At 38.4% G+C, this 19,440-nt stretch overlaps 1 protein-coding gene across 2 annotated transcripts; it reads right to left on the reverse strand.

Annotated features, from left to right (window-relative positions):
- Nucleotides 1-2,086: 2,086 nt before the first annotated feature.
- On the reverse strand, nucleotides 2,087-18,071 carry pdcd6ip (programmed cell death 6 interacting protein). 2 transcript variants are annotated; one of them, XM_077195853.1, is made up of 18 exons: nucleotides 17,753-18,071; nucleotides 15,021-15,069; nucleotides 14,854-14,923; nucleotides 13,585-13,712; nucleotides 13,348-13,501; nucleotides 13,169-13,269; nucleotides 10,536-10,652; nucleotides 9,214-9,436; nucleotides 8,498-8,621; nucleotides 7,460-7,637; nucleotides 6,910-7,021; nucleotides 6,505-6,674; nucleotides 5,828-6,076; nucleotides 4,940-5,074; nucleotides 4,763-4,857; nucleotides 4,554-4,674; nucleotides 3,817-4,013; nucleotides 2,087-2,810 (listed from the first exon to the last, which is right to left on the reverse strand). In XM_077195853.1, exons 1-18 carry the CDS (start codon nucleotides 17,956-17,958, stop codon nucleotides 2,636-2,638), a joined length of 2,604 nt encoding a protein of 867 aa, XP_077051968.1. In that variant the 5' UTR covers nucleotides 17,959-18,071; the 3' UTR covers nucleotides 2,087-2,635. The 2 variants fall into 2 exon arrangements, with proteins under 2 accessions (XP_077051968.1, XP_077051967.1); XM_077195852.1 differs by having other exon boundaries at nucleotides 10,536-10,667.
- Between the last annotated feature and the right edge of the window lie 1,369 nt (nucleotides 18,072-19,440).

Consider the following 19,440-nt stretch of genomic DNA (forward strand, 5'->3'; position numbering starts at 1 on the left):
ATGTCAACAATGCAACTACTGTCGACTCTTCTAAACACACTGATATTTATATAGCTATACACACACACACCTGTCTCGCTCAATAAATCTCTCATCGTCGCAATATAACATTTCTCTTACGGTAAAAACGTGAACGGAAAATGTCACACCTGCTTTTTTGTCAGCGCTTGATTGGTTAAGGTCAAAAGAGTTTGGGAAATGAAGCATTAACAGGAAATGAGCTTTCAGCGGGTTGATCATGAATACAATGAAAAGCCATGATGATCCATCTCAAGTTATTTTTGTCTCCTTCAAATATATGTAAACACAAAAGCAGCGATGTTAACAATCTGATTAACAAGAAATGCATGTTAAATGAGTTGTGTGCGAGGAGTAAATACTTAAAGTAAAATATCGATTTTTTTTTTGCTGATTAATCACCATCCTTATTTGAATGATATCTGTTTCTACAGTTCCTAGATCAGTCTTTATTTCTCCACAGCTGAAAAGCAGGAAACGCTTTTGACGCGTTCAAAATTTATTAATCTAGTCTAAAGTCAAACGAAGTTTTACCTGAGTTTGCAGTCCGAATTTAATTTGATATAAAATAGTTGTACAATTTATGAAAAGAATCTTTAAAACTGATTGTAATCAGTGAATCAGAAACATACATCACAACCAGTGTGGTCTGATGATCCACAAACTATTGTCAAAGAACCCGTCATTTTAATGAATCACAAGCTTCATATGCTCTCGTGGAAGTTTACAAATGAAGTGTTTATGAGTTTGGAATTTTTTACACGTTGTTATAATAACAGCTAGACTATAAATGTGTGTGCATTGTTTCTAATGACCCAACAAGTTTGGTTAAACCATCAAAATATATATAAAAAAAATTAAAATATGAAGGAAAAACAAAACACTAAACTTGGTTATGGTATTTATCTGACAAAATTATTTGGCAAATAAAAAAGGCAAACTACAGCTACAGATTTTCTTTTTCCCCTGCAAACCAAATTCACAGGAAACCAAAAACCAGGAAAAAGCATAAACTAACCACAAAGTAATCTGTTATATTAATATTTTGCTGGTTCTCTCGTTTTTTTTTGCATGTGTTCATAATTTCTTTGTGCCAACTTGGACTAAAATTGTGTCGGCACAATTTTCATTGCAGTATCACAAAAAAAAAACTATTGACTCCAAGCACAACTACGCAACATGCTTACACAATATTTGAAGACATCAAATTTTGCATCTATCTATCTATCTATCTATAAATATATAAATGTATATATATATATGTATACAAGTTAGAATGTTCACTGTATAATTTACAGTATTAGGTGAGAGAGAATTACTTTCATATCTAATTAAAATGGACATTATAAATGAAACAAGAAGTAAGATCTTTAAAAAATAAGATCATACAGAATCAAAATGAGAGCTTTTGATTTGGGATTAAAACAAATAAGGAAATCTCTATCAATCCCGAGCTCTATTATCAAGCTAGACCGTAATGCACGAGTACGTCCGGATATGAAGGGCATCTGAGAGGCAACAGCTGAGCAGGAATGATGCCAGTGTACTTATTACATTATCACATTTTAAAACATCATTTACAGCTCATAATGTCTTTGACTGTAGATACAGTGATGTATTCTCTTTTACATCACACATTGAAGTTATTGATCGCCCTACAATGCAGTGTTGAAGACATAAGATTGTAAAAACAACAATGCACAGCTCAAGCACTATTAGTTTTTGCTATGGGCGAAGGAAAACATCCCTATATAATCAAAACACTCTGATACCTCGATAAACATTCATCGGTCTACACCCCCCCCCCCCCAAACAAACACATCCTCTTCCCTCTGTATCCATGGAGACAGTCGGTTCAGGCTCTTTCAAGACAAAAATAGCATGGGAATAATAATCGAACAAGCACACTTGAATTCATGTGTGGTGACACTCACTCGTAACCCAGCCTGTTAATCTGAACTCAATCTGCTCAGCTGTTGGATCTGGCACTGGATGATCACAAGATAATGCTGAAAGCACGCCCACCGCTTTAGACTACCATGCACAGAGAGGAAATAAAAAGATAGCCTTTAATATCATCGATTTTAATCACATGAAAACAATAGAAACACAAAAACTAATTATTTTTAGTGACAAATCCATTCTCTAGTCTGTATAACTGTTCTTTTCCCCAGGCGATGATTGTAGACTGAACAGAAGGAGGTATAACAAGGGTTACATTAAGACCACGTCTTTCTCCCAGCAATTAAATGATCATCATCATCAAGGAAAGAAATCAACAGCTCTTGCATTAGATTATATGTCAGTATTCATTACAAAAATAAGATATTAGCAGTGGCAGGCAGCCAGCAGCTTCACTTTGGGCTAGAGGGCAAGACAGAGAGAGAGAGACAAAGAGAGAGAGAGAGCGAGAGAGAGAGAAAGATCAGATCTTCCCTCGACCAGCACAACCCTGGCCTCGAAAGTCCACCCACAGAGAAGGGGCGGAGCCTGTGTTCTAAGCCCCGCCCAGATCATGCCAGATGTTAAGAGCAGAGCGCGTGTGAGTGCAGGAGTGTTAATAGTTAGGAGCAGTGAGAGTGTGTGAGTGTGGCTGTAGGAGCGGGGTTAAAGCGCTCTACTGTTGGGGGTAATAGGGCTGTTGCTGTGGGGGTTGTTGAGGGTAAGGGTAGGGCTGCTGTGTAGGAGGGGCTCCGGGGTACCCAGCCTGCCCCTGGGCTTGATAGGGCATGTAGGGCATATTAAACTGCCCATATGCATAGGGGTTATAGGCCATTGGCATCTGGTAATACCTGAAAGGGAGGGAAAATAACAACATTATGTTTCAAGCCTCTCTAATATCTGAACATATATGAGCACTGTTCTAAACCCTGATGAGCTTTCTTACTGTTGACTACTAATAGATATATCCATACTAACAAGTTAATTTATCTCGGTACATTAAGACATCTATTTGTATTACATGTTTTCTGAAATGTTATGTTTGAATATGCAAATGATTAAATATGCACTCATTTGCATAGATTTCCACAACAGAAATCTGGAGCCAGGTACAAAACTCTTCATTCTATTGACATATTAATGATTTTTGTTGAGGGATTTTCACTTCTATCAATTCATAAATCAAAAAATACTGTCAACAGCCAGAAATAAAATGTTATATAAATAAATGAACAAACCCCTCGGGCAAAAACCTTCAGCATATAGACAGGAATAAACCTCTAAAGTTTAGTGTATGCTAGTGCTGATGAAATGGAGAAATGCACAAATGCAAATTTCAGAACGTAAAATGTGAAAGAACGCATGATCCATCAATACTAACACTTTCTTTTCTCTTCTATATCTATAACAATTTTTTATTTGTTAAGTATACTGTGTTAGACTAAACTAGGAAGGGTCACAGCACTTTAATATTGTTGTCCTATAGTTAGTTTAACTGCTTCTAATGCTCTCCTCATTTAAAAGTCGCTTTGGATAAAAGCGTCTGCTAAATGATTAAATGTAAAAATATAAATGTTAAAAGTTTGAGAAAGAATTAAATATTTTGAGAGCAAGTTAAGGCCCCTTCTGTTTTCAAGTGAAACATAGCAAAGGAAATCTGTGCTATAAAACATTTTTTTTTTGCACATTTTTTTTTACTGCATTAAAGAAGTATGCTTATTCAGATGCAGCCTTAGTTTCTGGCCTGAATAAGGCACTTCAGAATCAAGCCGTCTACATTTTGGCACTGGGAGCGTGTCTATGGGCGGCTCACTAGGTTTCTGTCGCATACATGAACTTGAGAATGCCTTGATTTACCCTGGGTAGCCTTGATAATTGGGGTAGGGTGGTCCTTGAGCCTGTGAGGGTCCAGTGGGTGCAACGGGTGGAGGATTAGTGCTGCCGGGACCCATCGGAGAACTGACTGGAGCTGAAGAACTGGCGGCCTGAGGAGGGATGCTAGGGGGCGGTGGTCTCGCTGGGGGCTGGGGCTTAGCCTGAGGCTGCTGCGGGTTCTGCGACAGAAATACAAATAAAAATATTTCCTGCAATCAACAACCTCATCTTTAAGTCTAAAGTACATTTCATTTTTTTATGCGTACATTAGCGTGCGGATCCAGTCAAACGCACACACACACGCACAGCCTTTCAAAGTATACTCCATTTTATAGCATGCGCAAACACAGTCTCAACATGTGCGCTAGAAAGATTCATCCTTGTCTAGTGTCTGTGATTTTTCTCTCTTAAAGATGTGGGAGATAAAAATGTCTTTGTACTCGTTTAAACTAGATTTGTGTATTCTTTTAATCCACAAGTGCTTGTCCAACTCGGGTGTCTATTATCAGTCGTCAGTAGTTTTTTGTTGTTCCGGTTTTGTCTCCTCCGTTTCTTTTCCGACTGTAAAACAACGACCTGGACCAGTGTTGCCACACTGTTGACAAACCAACTAGTGCAAATTCAAAGCGCATATGCATAGATTGCACACGTAGTTAGAAAAATGTATGAAATTCGCGTCATTCTTGCATGCGTGTAAAAACCGGAGTCTGGGAACTCACAAACACGGTCCGGGGTGCAGGGGTCGGGCCTCCTGGGGCAGGAGCAGGGGTGTTGGACTGGTATGATGGGACGTTGAATGAAGGAGCGCTCGGCTCACGAGCAATGCTCTGCTGCAGCTCCCTGTCAATCAAACACAGTCATAGAGTACGAGCCAATCACAGTCCTTCAGTAAGAAAAAAGGCCTTGATGATTTGTTAGTGTGACATACTTAAGCAGTTCATCCCTCTCAGTTTTGCGAGCGAAGACAATGTCGCTGCACTTATTTTGAAACTTCAGCAGGATTTCTGTCAGATCATTGTAGAACTAGAGAAGACAGAGACAGCTGAATGACATCATACAGATTGTGCATGTGTACAGAACGAATATTAGTGCATGCAATAGTTACTTTAGTGCCCTCTCTGATATTGGAGCTGATCTCGATGTAGCTATCATGGGCCGCAGCAAGCTTCTTTAACACCTCCTCTCTGCTATTAGCCTCAGAATTGGATTGCTTCAATGCCGAAAACTCCTGGTGAGACACCTGAGACGAGCAGGAAAGCAATTTTAAAATGAAAAAGAACTCACCATAGTTGCAGCAGCAGCAACTATTACATTAAATGTTAATTTAAAGTGCACCTATTATGCTTTGTTTTGGAGTCTCCTACAATAGGTTTACATACATCCAAGGATGAAAACTATTTTCTCATAATATACATTGCGCCATTATCACCACTTGATGAGAGACTAATCAGCTATGATTGGTCAGATACTTCCTCAGTGCTTGTAAACACAGTGATAACGAACAGTAATGATGATGTTGGTTTTACTGTATAAATTCAAGCACATGTCCGCATCCTCAGCGTCTTCTCAACATCACAAACGAAGCAAGATCTTCCAGGCCCGTTACAACTATACAGTGTATAAGGGCGGGTCAAAGAAGTTCCTCGCAGACAGCCATTGAAGGCCATTATCTGGAATTACTCACAATTAGTTTTAGGCCGTTCAGAATCGGTTCTTTCTTTTGGCAGACTATAACTCCATTTGTCGTGCACTTAGATTTTTGAAACTTCGCAGGCCTTTTACATTCAAAAACAGCTATATTACACACTAAATAAAAGGGAATATCTGAAAAAGCATAAAAGGGGCACTTTAAGTTGAATGATTCAGATTCAGATTTAACCATTATTGTCCTAAAATTTGATTTCACAGACTGTTCCAGGAGTGAATGGCAGACTCATTTTCACAACAGAGCCTTTGCTGGTCTGATATATCATGCGTGAGTGTATGAGTGCACCTGTATCTGTGACAGCAGTTCCTCCTGGCTGCGTAAATTCAGCTGAACACGTTGTGTGTGAGAGCCGTAGCGAGTGTCCAGCTCACTGGTGGTCATGGCCTCCTCGTTAATGGCACCATCTTGAGCGAGTGCGGTAAGGAACTTTGTTGTCAGGTCAAAGGTCACCGCCTTGACCTCTCCCTCCAGAACTTCCCGTTCCCTCTTCACCTCATCCAGCTGTGCCAGCTGAGCTCTCAGCACATTCACCACCTGCACAGAAGAGACAAGCCTGGACTGAAGGATAGCATTTGAGTTTGGTCAAGGTTAAGGCCCGTTCACACCAGGAACTATAACCATAGCTATATTAGTGTCCACACCAGTGGAGGATATCGTTCTGTTTATTCAAAGCGCGCTTCAGTTTTGTCGTCTGCTGCCTAAAATGCTCAAGCTCTTTAAAGTTTCTCTGTGCTGTCATTGAATATAGTGATACATATATATATTATATACACACACACATACCTTAACTTATAGTATAGTACCTTAACTTAAATCTATTTCAGTTAGTTCCCAAAGGAACATTTATAATTATTATTTAATTTTCTAACTTTAAGCTTTCACCAACTATTTTGTTTTTTTATATCAATTAAAAAAACAAGTTTTTTAATAGTTTTAGTTAACGATAATGGCACTGAGCTCACCTCACTCCCCTGCAGAGTCTTGGCAGGGTTGGCAGACGGTATGGCGGCACTGATCTCATTCTCTGGCTTGCAGAGCAAAGCAATCATCCCACAATGTTCATTGTAACGCCCTTTCACCACCTGATCAGCCTGTACTGCCTTGTCCAGTATATTGCAAAAATTATTTCCCTCTGCATGGGATAAGAGAGAGAAGAGAGAGAGAGAAGAGAGAGAAGAGAGAAAACCATCATGAGCAAAGCATGGGGTTCCTGTAGCTCAACTGGTAGAGCATGATGACACTAGCAACACCAAAGTCATGAGCAGGAAACATACAAACTGATAATGTGTTTACCTAGACTGCACTGTAAGACTCATTTGGTAAAAGCATCTGCTAAATGCATAAATGGGATGGAAGGGTGTATGTACCTGCTCTGAGTGATTTATACAGATCTCCAGAGGGAGTTCTGTTCCAGCGCTGATTGAATTTGGCTCTGAGTTCATTATCTGTCGTTTCCTCCTCATCTAATATCTTCAAGGACTGTAACACCAAAACACAATATTTTTGTTCATGAAACAAATTGGCATGAAGTGCAAGAACATACAGTCAGATGGTGTCATACATACACATACAGTGGGTTCCAGAGTCTAAGACCACTTTTGTAAATATATAACTTTAGGATTTTGAAAAATGAAAAAGAAATGATTTTGTGATATTTGCAGGTCACTTGACAAATGTAGACAAAATTGTGACACTGATTATGTCAACTATTTTGTGCAGATGGTCAGTGGTTTTTGCTTTCATCGAAGCACAAGATTCTCTTTAGTAATTTACACTCAAATTGTTATACTGAAAATGTTAATAGGTATTAAATAACATTTTTTTTTTTAAATGCAAAAACAAAGCATTTTACTAGTGGTCTCAAGTCTCTAAGATCTTATAAAAGGGCATGAAACAAATGGTGATTGTGTGCATCACCTCATCCAGGATCTCACGGTTCCTCTGCAGAAGTTCAGGGAGATCTCGAATCAGCTGTTCGATGCTCTGCAAGCCTCCTTGCTGAATAACAGCACGACTCTTCTCCAGGATGGACTGAGGGACGGCGTCACCCGACAGATCTTCTAGTGCAGCCGGCAGATTCAAAGACGCCAACACCCTAACCGATCAACAAAAACCAATCAATCACCTCTAAAACCCTTAATAATCCACCCAAAACACTGTCTAAATGTGTATAAAAATGATTAATGTCATAAACATTTATACAACATCATGTGCATTATTTCATTAGTGAATAGTGCCTTAAAAATAAGAGTTGGGGATGCAAACTCATCTGGAGTAAAAATGTGACAAAGATGCGGTAAGAAGACCTTTAAAATATCAGCTTTAAAATGTGGATTTACAGTCGATTTTAGCATGAGGATATAGAGAACTCACCTATGACTATTTATAGCTTTAACAGAATAACAGTTTAAAAAAACCTCGCTAATTCACTTGTCTCAAGCCACATTCACACTGTTGTTTTTATGGACCCCATCCAATATGACTAAATAATAATCTAAAATTAAATATTTTTGAAACATGAAATCTGTTTCCTATGCAATGTTAGCTAATCGTAATAGTGGCCGTTTACTGACAAGCCTTAAAAACGTATAATTTTGGACAGAGGGTCAGAATGAAAGTTGAAAATAATATTTTTTCCGCATGTGTTGTGCAAAAAAAAAACTTGATTTACATTATACGTGAACCTCAAGGAACATTAAAATAATTATAAAATCCATGTGAAGACCCCTTTAATTAGTTTGCAGTTAAACTTTAAACAGAGAACTTTTATTTTGGCAGAAAACTGCATGACAACACCCATCACTTAAAAAAAAAAAACTATCACACAAATGACCTCTTTTAGATTGAAGTTTTATACAAGCTTGCATCCCTGAATAGTTCTCAATCTTCAATGTTAATGGACTAATGGAGTTTAAATTGACTCATGTAAGAGAAAATAAATGCACAAACACTGACCCATTGCAGAGGTTTGTTGCTTCTCTCATGCTGCCAATCAGTCTGTTGACTGTGTCAGCCTTCCTGGAATTGGCTGCACTCACCGACTGCTGAACTGCCATCGGCACCATCTTCTCAAACAGATCTAAACAAAATGCATTATTTCCATTTCATTGGATTTTTCCACATAAGAAAGGGGGAAATAATACCAGCCCCCCCCCCAAAAAAATTTTAAAACAAAGAGTTGAAGGTCAACTAAATGGGTGCTTCTCAATATCCCTCCTCCATCCTATGACCTAGAAACCGTCGAGCTCAGCCATCTTGGAGGACATCTCAATTCTCTAATGGCACCGCGAGGAGAAATTTATTAATTTAAATTCTTAAATTTATACTTTACCCTTGCAGTTTATATAAATCACACATATTTCAACAGGGTATCTTGCTTTATTATTATTTATTATGAATTTTTTAAATAACCAAATTAATACAACATAAGGGCAGATCCTTTGATCGCTGCTGATGACGCTGTGAAGTGACGCTCGAGCGATTAAGCATTCCAATGTATAAAAAAGCATTCATTCGATTCCTCCGTCCTCATTTTCTTTCCTTGCAGCGTTCCCTCGCTTCCTACACGGGGGCGGAGCTGAGACGCGAGGAAAAGAAGCGAAGAAAGGAAACGAGGATGCACAAATAAGAATTGAGAAGCACCCAATGTCACGTGTGCATCGTTCTCTGACCTGTGAACTTCTGGCTGAGTGGGATCTGCACTGCAGTTGCTTTGACCAGAGATGCTTTGCCAATGTGCTCCAGGTCTTTGACCTCCGGCACACGGTCATGGTAAATGAAGTCGTTGTCCTTCTTTGCAGCCGTGAGCGCACGACTGATCTTATCTGACAGATCCTTTACGTTAACGTACTCGTCGTATCTGGAAGCCGCAGTCTTCACCAGCTCTGTTGCGTGCTGCAAGACACGCATGAGAAACCTCAACGTCCAATTAATGTTTATTTATTCATTTATGATTTAAAGGGGTGGTTCAGGATTTTGGACATCGGACCTTATTTCCAAGTTAGCCTGGGTGTTATTTATCAGTGGAGACACATTTCAAAACTTTTCATCCAGTCCTTCCAGTTGCATGGTTAGCCGGTGCTAGGCTAGCACGAGTCAACGGTATCTGCTAGCCTGCCATTAAAAACAGTTTTACCCACTCCACAGTACACCAAAAGCAAATAAATTATAACGCCAGACTATCGATGTAAATGTCTGTTGAGAGAATAATTTTAGAAATCAAACTACTCTTGCATCTCAATGATCGCATTACATTTACAGGAACTCGTTTCTCAGCAGCGGCGGAAGATTACTTTGCTCCGGTTAGTACTCCTGCGCCGAAAGGAAAACACAGAACAGAAGCGCACTACAGTCGGGACGTCTAGCTAGCTAGTAGTAGCCTTGAACAACGTTACTGAAACATTCGATTGTAAACGAAGGAATTGGCAACATGGTGATTCGGTGTGCATTTCGAAATTGTAAAAATAAGTGATTGTCATGTGGACCGGCTCTCTTAATATCATAGGTAACTTAATATCACTCCACCGCTGCTGTAGACTGTGCTAATAAATACAGGGAACAAAGTATAACTATTGCAATGCGATGAAAGGGTAGTTTGATTTCTAACATTATTCTCTCAACATACTTTTACATGGATAGTCTGGCGTTATCATTTATTTGCTTTTGGTGTACTGTGAAGTGGGTAAAACTGTTTTTAATGGCAGGCTAGCAGATACCGTTGACTCGCGCTAGACTAGCACCAGCGAACTACGCAACTGGAAGGACTGGATGAACATTTTTGAAAACTGTCTCCACTGATAAATAACACCCAGGCTAACTTGGAAATGAGGTCCGACGTCCAAAATCCTGAACCCCCCCTTTAACGCCATATTTGCAGCAGTGGCTATATCCATGGGAATCAACATTATTTCAGTTTTTAAAAAATAATCTCAAAACGGAACAAATAAATCAAGCAGCCAAGAAGAAACAGCCTGTCGCACACAGACTAACACACCTGCAACCGAGCAATCTCCTCTCCGAATTTTTTCTTCTGATTGGCCAAGGCTGACTGGTGCAGCTCGGCGGTGGCCTGCATCATACAGTGCTTGGCGGCGAGGACTGGAAGCACTTCCTGGAAATAAAAATACTGACCAGGGAAAGGCAACCACAGCAATCACAAACGCCACAGCAACCACGAACCAACACCACGGGCAACCACAAACGAGCACATACACACAGCGCAGGAAGAGAAAACAGAACAGCAAATCAGCATGCATCCTTCAGCAAACCCCAACCAAATCCTCACACAACGCTCATGCAGCGTTCACTCAGAGGTCAGTAGGAGAAGAAACAAAGGCTGGAGGCTTTGGGAGTGTGTGTCGGTGTATGCGGGGGTGACTAGCAGTCATACGGGAATTAAGGCAACTCAAATCTATAGACGCACGCATACAGACATTTAAGGGCGCTCCGATTGGTATCAGCCGATAACGATTTTATAGAATTTGATCGGTGACCAGATGACGCAAAACTCAAATTTTTCTATGCACAGCTAAAATTGCTTTACATTCACCAGTCTCATCTGACATTTCTAACAGACTTCTGAAAAAGACAATACATTTGCTACGTCATCGCAACGATAGACACCCTACAGCAATGACAGCAAGAAACTAGAGCTGTGCATTTCTCTCCTTCACAGTTCTGCGCATTCAACATTCGCTCATCCTTAAAATCTCAAACTAAACGTCCAAATCAGCTAAATAATTGTTGTAAAATGTAGTCTACTGTTGCAAAACTGCAAGATGTGCTCAATAATAAAGAGTATTAAAAACGGCATTAAGCCGTGAATGAGATACTGTTCCCCAAGCAGCTTTCTGTGCGCGCGCTCCAAGACGGAGTGGAAGTCAACTTTGAGCTTTGGGTTCATGCCTAAACGGTTAATAACAATATTCCAATTTGGTGAGTATTCACGTAAACACAGTCGGTTATGTTTTCAGTGAACATAAACAGTTGGGGAATAAATCGTGTGTTTAACCATATTGGATTCGTGCATTCGGTCTTAAAGTGACAGCAGCCTAATATTCCTCTATGATCCTTAATGTTCATCATACAACAAAAAACAATGAGAAAAATCATCTCTGCTCTTTAGTAGATTTAATAGGATTAATCTATATTTTATTTATACACTGAAGACTATACAGTGTTGTTTTACACTGGATTAAACTACTTTCTGTTAATACATTTTTTTTAATTATTATTATTCTTTCACAGGATAGCTATATTTGTTAAGCTCTAAGCTGTTCCTAATCTCCTCTAAGAAAGGGAATTGAATAAGTTGGACATGTCGCTTGCCAAAAAATAAAGAGTTTTCAATTCATTATACTTTCTTATCTTTTAATTTTAATACTTAAAGGAAAAGTTCACTTAAAAAATTAAAATTGTCATCATTTACTCACCCTCAAGTTGTTTCAAACCTGTATGAATTTCTTTCCTCTGTTGAACACAAAAGCAGATATTTTGAAGGAATCTTGATGGACCCCATTGACTTCCATAGTATTTTTTTCTTCCTACTATAGAAGTCAATGGGGTCCATCAACAGTCTGGTTACCGACATTCTTCAAAATATCTTCATTTGCGTTCAGCAATGAAATTCATACAAGTTTGAAACAACTTAAGGGTAAAAGTTGACAGTTGAAGAGTAAGTGATGACAGAATTTTCCTTTTTAAGTGAACTATTCCTTTAACATATATTGTTATTAAGAAAACTTAAATAACCCCTGTGGGTTTATTTTTTAAAGCCTTCTTTTTATCATGTAGTATTATTTATTATGGTGATCGTTATAGAACGATACTGCATTCAGTGATCCTGATCAGAACACCCTTACAGACCATAGACAGTAAAAGAAATGGACACAGCGACCCCATTGATTTCAACGGAGAAGACTGAAGCCCGATTATTGCACTTCCTGTCTGATGGCTGAGCGACTGCGCAGACTCAAACTGAGCGTGACGACAGTCTGACAGTTGTAAATCTTCTAGTAGCTGTGGCAAAACAAATCTGAATCACCTAATTCCTCAAAAACGTTGTTGAAATATTTTGTCCCGTTGTTTTTATGGACTCTCTATCTATGGGCTTCTCTCTTGACCTTATGCCTCTATGTCCCCCCGATTGCCTCATAGGAGGAGAAGCAGGCAATCTTTTACTGTCTGTCTATACGGTAATGTCTCTATTGTGCGACATAAAGTTGTGTGGTTATGACGCAATCGTTAGCCTGTTTTTAACAAAAACGGCTTCTACGGGCTATAACGTAAGATACAAAGTAATGGAGCATTTTATACATTGTCGTGTTTATTTAGAAATAAATAATGGACAAATGAAGTCTTTGGACGCCTCAGATGTAAAGTTATTCGCTGTCAAAGTGACGCCAAAATGAATCGGAGTCAATGGAATGCTAACAGCAGGTGATGGTCTGCTACACTGGCGGCTCCCACGAGGCTTCAACTTCCGGCTGATGGATTACCCCCTTGTTACAGACAGTGATTGCTGCATGCAGTTTGTGGGGATCTTTGACTAACTGTCTCTAGTGACCCCTAGTGGACCACCTTAACCACTTATGTGTCGGTCATGTGTGTACTGGCAGCTGCACATACCTTGGGCAGATTCTCTTTGTATTGACATTGCTTAAAAGCGTCGCCGTAGTAATCTGCTGCCTGGTTGGCGAGTTTAGCGACGATGGCGTCCTTCATCTTATCTGCGAGATGAAACAGAGGACAATTAAAATTGTGTCAACTACAAGCAGAACAATGCACAGATATAAACACAGACGCACCAGCAGTGGCCTTGAGAACGAAGACCTCCTGTGCCTGGCTGAGCATGATCTGACTGAGCGTGCCCACCGTCTCGGGGGAGATGTCCATGGTGGGCTCTCGATTCAGTGCAGAAAGCACAGTGTCCTTTATATGAGCAAATGCACCACTCGCCATCTGGAAAGAGACGTGAATGCTCGTAACATTTCTCTCTCTCTCGATTGTCTGTGTTGTTGGAGGATTTAAGGTCAAACTCAAACCTGGTAGAACTTGGCGGCAGTCTTAAGTCCCTCGTCATTGTCGAGATTCTGCTCAGAAGCAATCTGACTCGCCAGCGCACCCACATTGAACAACACGCACGTCTTCTCATAGCCCACACTTGCCAATGCTAAAACACACAAACAGGATAAACCACACAATGGTTTTTATGCAAACCTTTTCATTCTTTTCATTAAAAGGGTCCGATTAAGCTTTTTTTTAAATTTGTTACTTTCTTCAGTGTGTAATGTTGCGGTTTAAGCATGAAAAAGTCAATCAAAGTGAGTTATTTTCAAGTTTCAGTGTTTCTGAACTCCCTAAAACGCCTCCATTGTAGTCTTGAGTTTTCTTCCGGGAACATACGTTACAATATTCCTCATCTAAATATTTCCCGCCCAAAGCATACGCAGACTTAAGGGGCGGGGCCTGGTTGAGTTAGTTAGTAATGTGTTGAAACTGGCGGTTATGGTAATGGGGGAGGAGTTTCCCAAACACGCTCGAAAGCAGTAGACCAATCACAACACACTGATCCAGCTGACCAAATTGTGCGTTTCAGAAGGAGGGGCTTCATAAAGACAGGAACTAAACCGTGTTACTGACAGACTGGGAAGAGAGGAGCAGCAACAATGAAAAAAATGTGAAATGCATGAAAACCAATTCTAGTAGAGCCAAAAACTAAATCAAGACTTTGTAAAAGGGCATAATAGGTCCTCTTTAAGCTTTTTAAGTTAATGGACTTTTAGATTGGCAAAGCATTTCACAATAAAACCAGGACCCTCTGTAATGAAAAAAAGTTCATATTTGAAAAATGAGAGGTAACATGTAGTAGGAAAATATGTAAAAGTAAATAAAGTGTGCAATGGGTCATGTGTAGTAAGAAAGAGCAAGTTAGTGGTGGAGATAACATTATTTACGTGTGGACATCAATAAGGTCTTTATGTTAATCAGGGATCCCAAGCTGTGCTGCCCTTCCTTTTTACTGGATTACATGCCTGACTCTATTTCTAATGTGTCCACGCTTTCCTTGAATACGGGTGATATAGTTATGATATTTAGTGATGCATACTCTAAAATTTTCTCAACAAACTTGTTAAAACACTATATTCAATTTCTGTAAAGTGATATCTGATTCTGGCAATAGCTTAAATGTCTTGAAAAGAATTTACCTATAATGCACTTTTGCCATGCAATCGAAAGTACAAATTCTTTTCACCTGGCATGCATTTTTTTGTGTGGATATGGTGTTTCTGAAATCACGTGAAAATACTCACCAAGCTTGACTGATCCTCCAAAAAGTGATCCTTTATCAAAAGCATCTTTCCATGTGAATGTCAGACATAACTGGGGAAAAAAAACACATTAGTAATATGCTCAAATATATAATCAATTATAGTCATTTTTAAATAAATGTCTGAGATTGTGAATTTATAAGTGATACCTCTGGAAAAGGAAATTTGGGTTCGATTGCACAGAGCTGATCATAATATCTAGAGAGGAGAGACACAATGAGAAAAGAAAGGTTAAAATCGAAAGGGCGGAGAAAGACACTTTCATTTCTTTGGATGGAATTTAAAAAACACTGAAAAAATATTTGGTGTAGAAACAATTTATTAAATAATTGCTAGAATGTTTCACAAATAATTGCAAAGTAACAGTAAGTAGTATTGAATTAAACACGACATTTTTAATTAGAAAGACTGAAATTGTATTTTCTTGTTAAAACATACTCCAATAGTCTGTTTTAATTTTAACATTGCATAATGACAGGAATAATTAAGTCATGACAGTATTCTCATGTGACCGTGTCAGTCTGAACAAATGAAACCAACTGACTTAACTGAAGCTACTCAACTTCCTTGTTACGGAACTAACCAGTTACACTGATCACAATAACATTTCCTTCATGGAAGGAAAGAGGAGCGTTTCCCCACATCTCTGCTCCATTTAACAAAATATATACATCTACAATTTCTTGCCTCTCGGCACTATAAAAAGAACATGTCTGTCGACTCAAGGGGGAATACCTCTTAACTAGGAGCTACAAAGCAGGCCATTCATCCTGACCATTCAGGATGGCTACAAAGCAGAAAACAAAAACCGTATTCCTATAGCAACACATGGCTCATTCACATAACAGATGGAGTCAGTCGGTCACAGCCAGTACATTACCTCAACTACATTTAACCACAAATTGACATGCAGAACGTAACCACGAACTGGAGAAATAAAGTCTAATTTTAAAGTTTTTTTTCTTGCTTCCGTAATGACCAATTATGTTTATTCTCGTGTTATGCGCCACGATTGAGCTTCCGCAAGAGGTTTGTTCTCGCACCTCAAGCAGGTTCGGTTGAGCTTCTGTTTATGTTCGCTGATCAATGTTTAAATGTGAATGAAAGACTAAGTTCAATCTGTTCATCATATGAAGCGATAAAGGCTCTTCAGAAAATTTGGACTAAACCGCTCAATTCATTTGGATTAGTTTTACAATCTCTTTATGAAGTTTTTTGAAGCGTCAAAGTGGTAGTTGTGTTGCTGTCAATGGACGGACAGAAGTATCTCAGATTTCATCAAAAAGATCTTAATTTGTGTTGAAGATGAGACGAAAGTCTTACAGGTTTGGAAGGACATGAGGGTGAGTAATTAATGACAGAAGTTTCATTTTTTTTGGTGAACTATCCCTTTAATATGAAGACCAGCGGGGTATTCCAGATAGCAAGGTTACATTATATAGAAAATGTCCCATTGTGAAAAAATAGATAAAACATATGGTAACACTTTATTTTACAGTGTCCTTGTTACACGTTACATGTAGTAATAACTATAAATTATGCATAATTACATGCAACTAACCCTAAACATACCCCATATTCCTAACCCTAACCCCATAGTAAGTACATGTAGTTAATAATTACACTGTAACAAGGATATTATACTGTAAGACTTCTCAAAATTAAAAAACACTGTAAATTTGTCTTGCAGTATTCAGAGAACTCAAATAAAATCAAGTAAATGATTTATTTTTGACAACTTCCCAATTAATTTGCAATAAACATTTCACTACATACCCCCCAAAAAGTGAATTTAACGGGAGAAATTACGTGCTGAAAGCATGAGGCAGCAAATCGTTTTTTGTTGTTGTTGTTTTTACAAATTAACTACGATTTCATGTACTTTTCTAAGGCTCCATAGATCAACTGCTGGTTTACAGATAAGGTATATCTTCCAAAAATAAAACTTGCCACTCACTAACACACCTGTATCCACCCCAGTCATTTCAAATATGACGTAATGGAGTCTCGAGGTCGACGATTACTGACTCAACTCCTTAAACAACTAGGCGAGTATATTACAAACAACTTAAAACGCAGTTTCTTCTTTATTTTAGTTATTTGCGTCGAATTGTGTATTATTCAGTTTACAATGAAAGTTTGACGAGGTCAGACTGAATGACACACCTGAGTCACGCAGAACCAGGAAGCCGGTGACGTATTACACGTAGTTGACTTTTTATATTCAACTTTAAGATTTTGGGGTGAAATTTATATCACTGCGTAAATGTATATTTTAGATGCTGTGATTTGTCACCGTTTTATGTTTTTCACCAATAACCTTTTGATGATAACTAGTTACTAGTTAGTTTTTAATGCTTATTGGGTGTGACAAATGAATTTTAAAAGTTCAAATATTCTTGGTAGCCTCTCAATTAATATTAGTAAGGTTTTAGAAAGAGTGGCATGTCACGCCACATTATGTCAACTTCCCCTAAAAATACTGAAAACCACATAACGTTACCACGCTAAACACATATGTGAATATATCTAAATATCTAAACACTGAAACAATTAAACATACTACCAACATGCCATACCAACATGAGCAAAAACACCAGTTTACGTTTAACATGTATATGAAGCCAATAAAAACAAATAAGGTACAGGCTAAATTACTAACGGTAGTCATCACTTAGCTAAACTCTTGACGAAACTATTTCTGCTATTAAATTACATAAAAACTGATTAATTTAGTTAGCTTCATGTAACTCACATTATATCTTTTGATATCCGCTAAAGGAAAATAATCAGCACTTCATAAAATTACATAGATTAATTAACAATCTACGCCATAGGCAGCAGAAATGAACACCCTGAAATTGGCTTGTCAGGCTCTTACCGAAGTAGGATTTCCAGCGAGCTCTCGTGTTTGTCCAGCGGCCTCCCCAGAGCACTTTTGCGGAGCTTGTTGAGCTCTTCCACGGCACGGACATACTCCGCCTGCTCCTCACCGGCAGGATACGTGGCAGTTACAAATTTCAACAACGGTTTCACTAAGTCGACCTCTGAGGACTTTTTCAACGGGACAGAAATAAAAGTCGCCATTTAGGCCCGCGGGAACGACACAGTTCTAATGGAAAATGAGAAGACTGCAGACGGACAAAAACAAAGGCAGAGCACTTCCTGGTTCTCTTGAGTGCGTCATCGCGTCAGATGTACTGTCAAAGTCACGCATGCGCAATCGAGGGCCGTTCCTGCAGTCGCGGGTGTAATCGTTACATAAATTCTGTAACGATTCCTTCCATGTAACTCGCTAAATATGGAAGTAGAGTTTTATATCCATGTTCTTGCATAGATGGCTCGTGTGGAATTATATTGTAGTATCGGGTAAATTCTATAGATGCAGCAAGTTTAAATGTTCACATTCAAATTTTGTTTTTGCTGGGTCTACCAAAGTCTTTGGTCTTACAGAACTCAACAAGACTTGAGGGCTTATTTTAATGTGTCCCTGTTACGGTGTAACTATACATTTAAGTACTGATTAATATTAATTAAGTACATGTACTTACTATAAGCTAAGGTTAGGATTGGGGTTTGGTTTAGGGTTAGTTGTGCCTAATTTATAGTTATTACTAAAGTAAATACATTTAACGTGTATAACAAGGACACATTAAAATAAAGTGACTAAGTACCAATGAATCACTTTAAGTAATCTTTATTTAAAATTCACTTAATTGGACAGTGGTCTCATAAATTAAGAGAAATTCCCAGTTTGATCCACATAGGAATTCACTGGTTCAAGGCTTTAACTATAGGGGAGAGAGTATAAGTTTACACTGACACATCTTACCCCATGACTCATATATTTATGGCCTGTTACATACAGTTACCTGTAATTCAGAAGCATTGCAAAAGTGATATGCATTATTTTTTAATGTAAAACACATTTAGGATAAAGTTTATTTTCTACATTCTACAATTTATTTACCCAACAGTTCTAAAATACATCTTATGTTGGTTAAATACCAATGTATTAAACCATTTTAATTATTTGGCTAAATATTAAGCTTGAATTATTAGATGAAGCATTTTTCCCATAGTGATAGCTTTGCTTTTGTTCAACAGAAGTTGCAATTGTCTTTTCTTCCATATTGTGACGCATACTGTATATTCTAATGAAACGGCTTCTGAACAAGAAAAAAATATAGGGCGGGGCTTGATTTTGTCGATGGGGAATTGATTGAATGGTTATGGTTTGCTATTGGTGGATCTCATGTGAGTGACAGGTTGCCCCGCCCTCGCGCCAATAAACACATCATCAGTAAAGAGATTTCGCTGCAAGTAATTTTAATTAAAGATTGCAAGGGCACATGAATTAAAAAAGATGTGCACAAATGCATATTTTATATTAAATACTAGAATATTTTCTATTTGATTTCATGGTGACTCTAAATGCATACCATTACAAAATGGCCCGTGTTATAAATGTTTCGTTTGCATACATCCTTTACATAAATAAACAATGTAATGTAATGGGAGTATTATTTTAACCGGTCATTTCTCCTTGCCCACAAACAAAGCTATTTA

The sequence above is a fragment of the Siphateles boraxobius genome, unplaced genomic scaffold (assembly GCF_051911475.1).
Source record: "Siphateles boraxobius isolate OS27281-9 unplaced genomic scaffold, OSU_SipBor_1 35, whole genome shotgun sequence".
Taxonomy (NCBI): domain Eukaryota; kingdom Metazoa; phylum Chordata; class Actinopteri; order Cypriniformes; family Leuciscidae; genus Siphateles; species Siphateles boraxobius.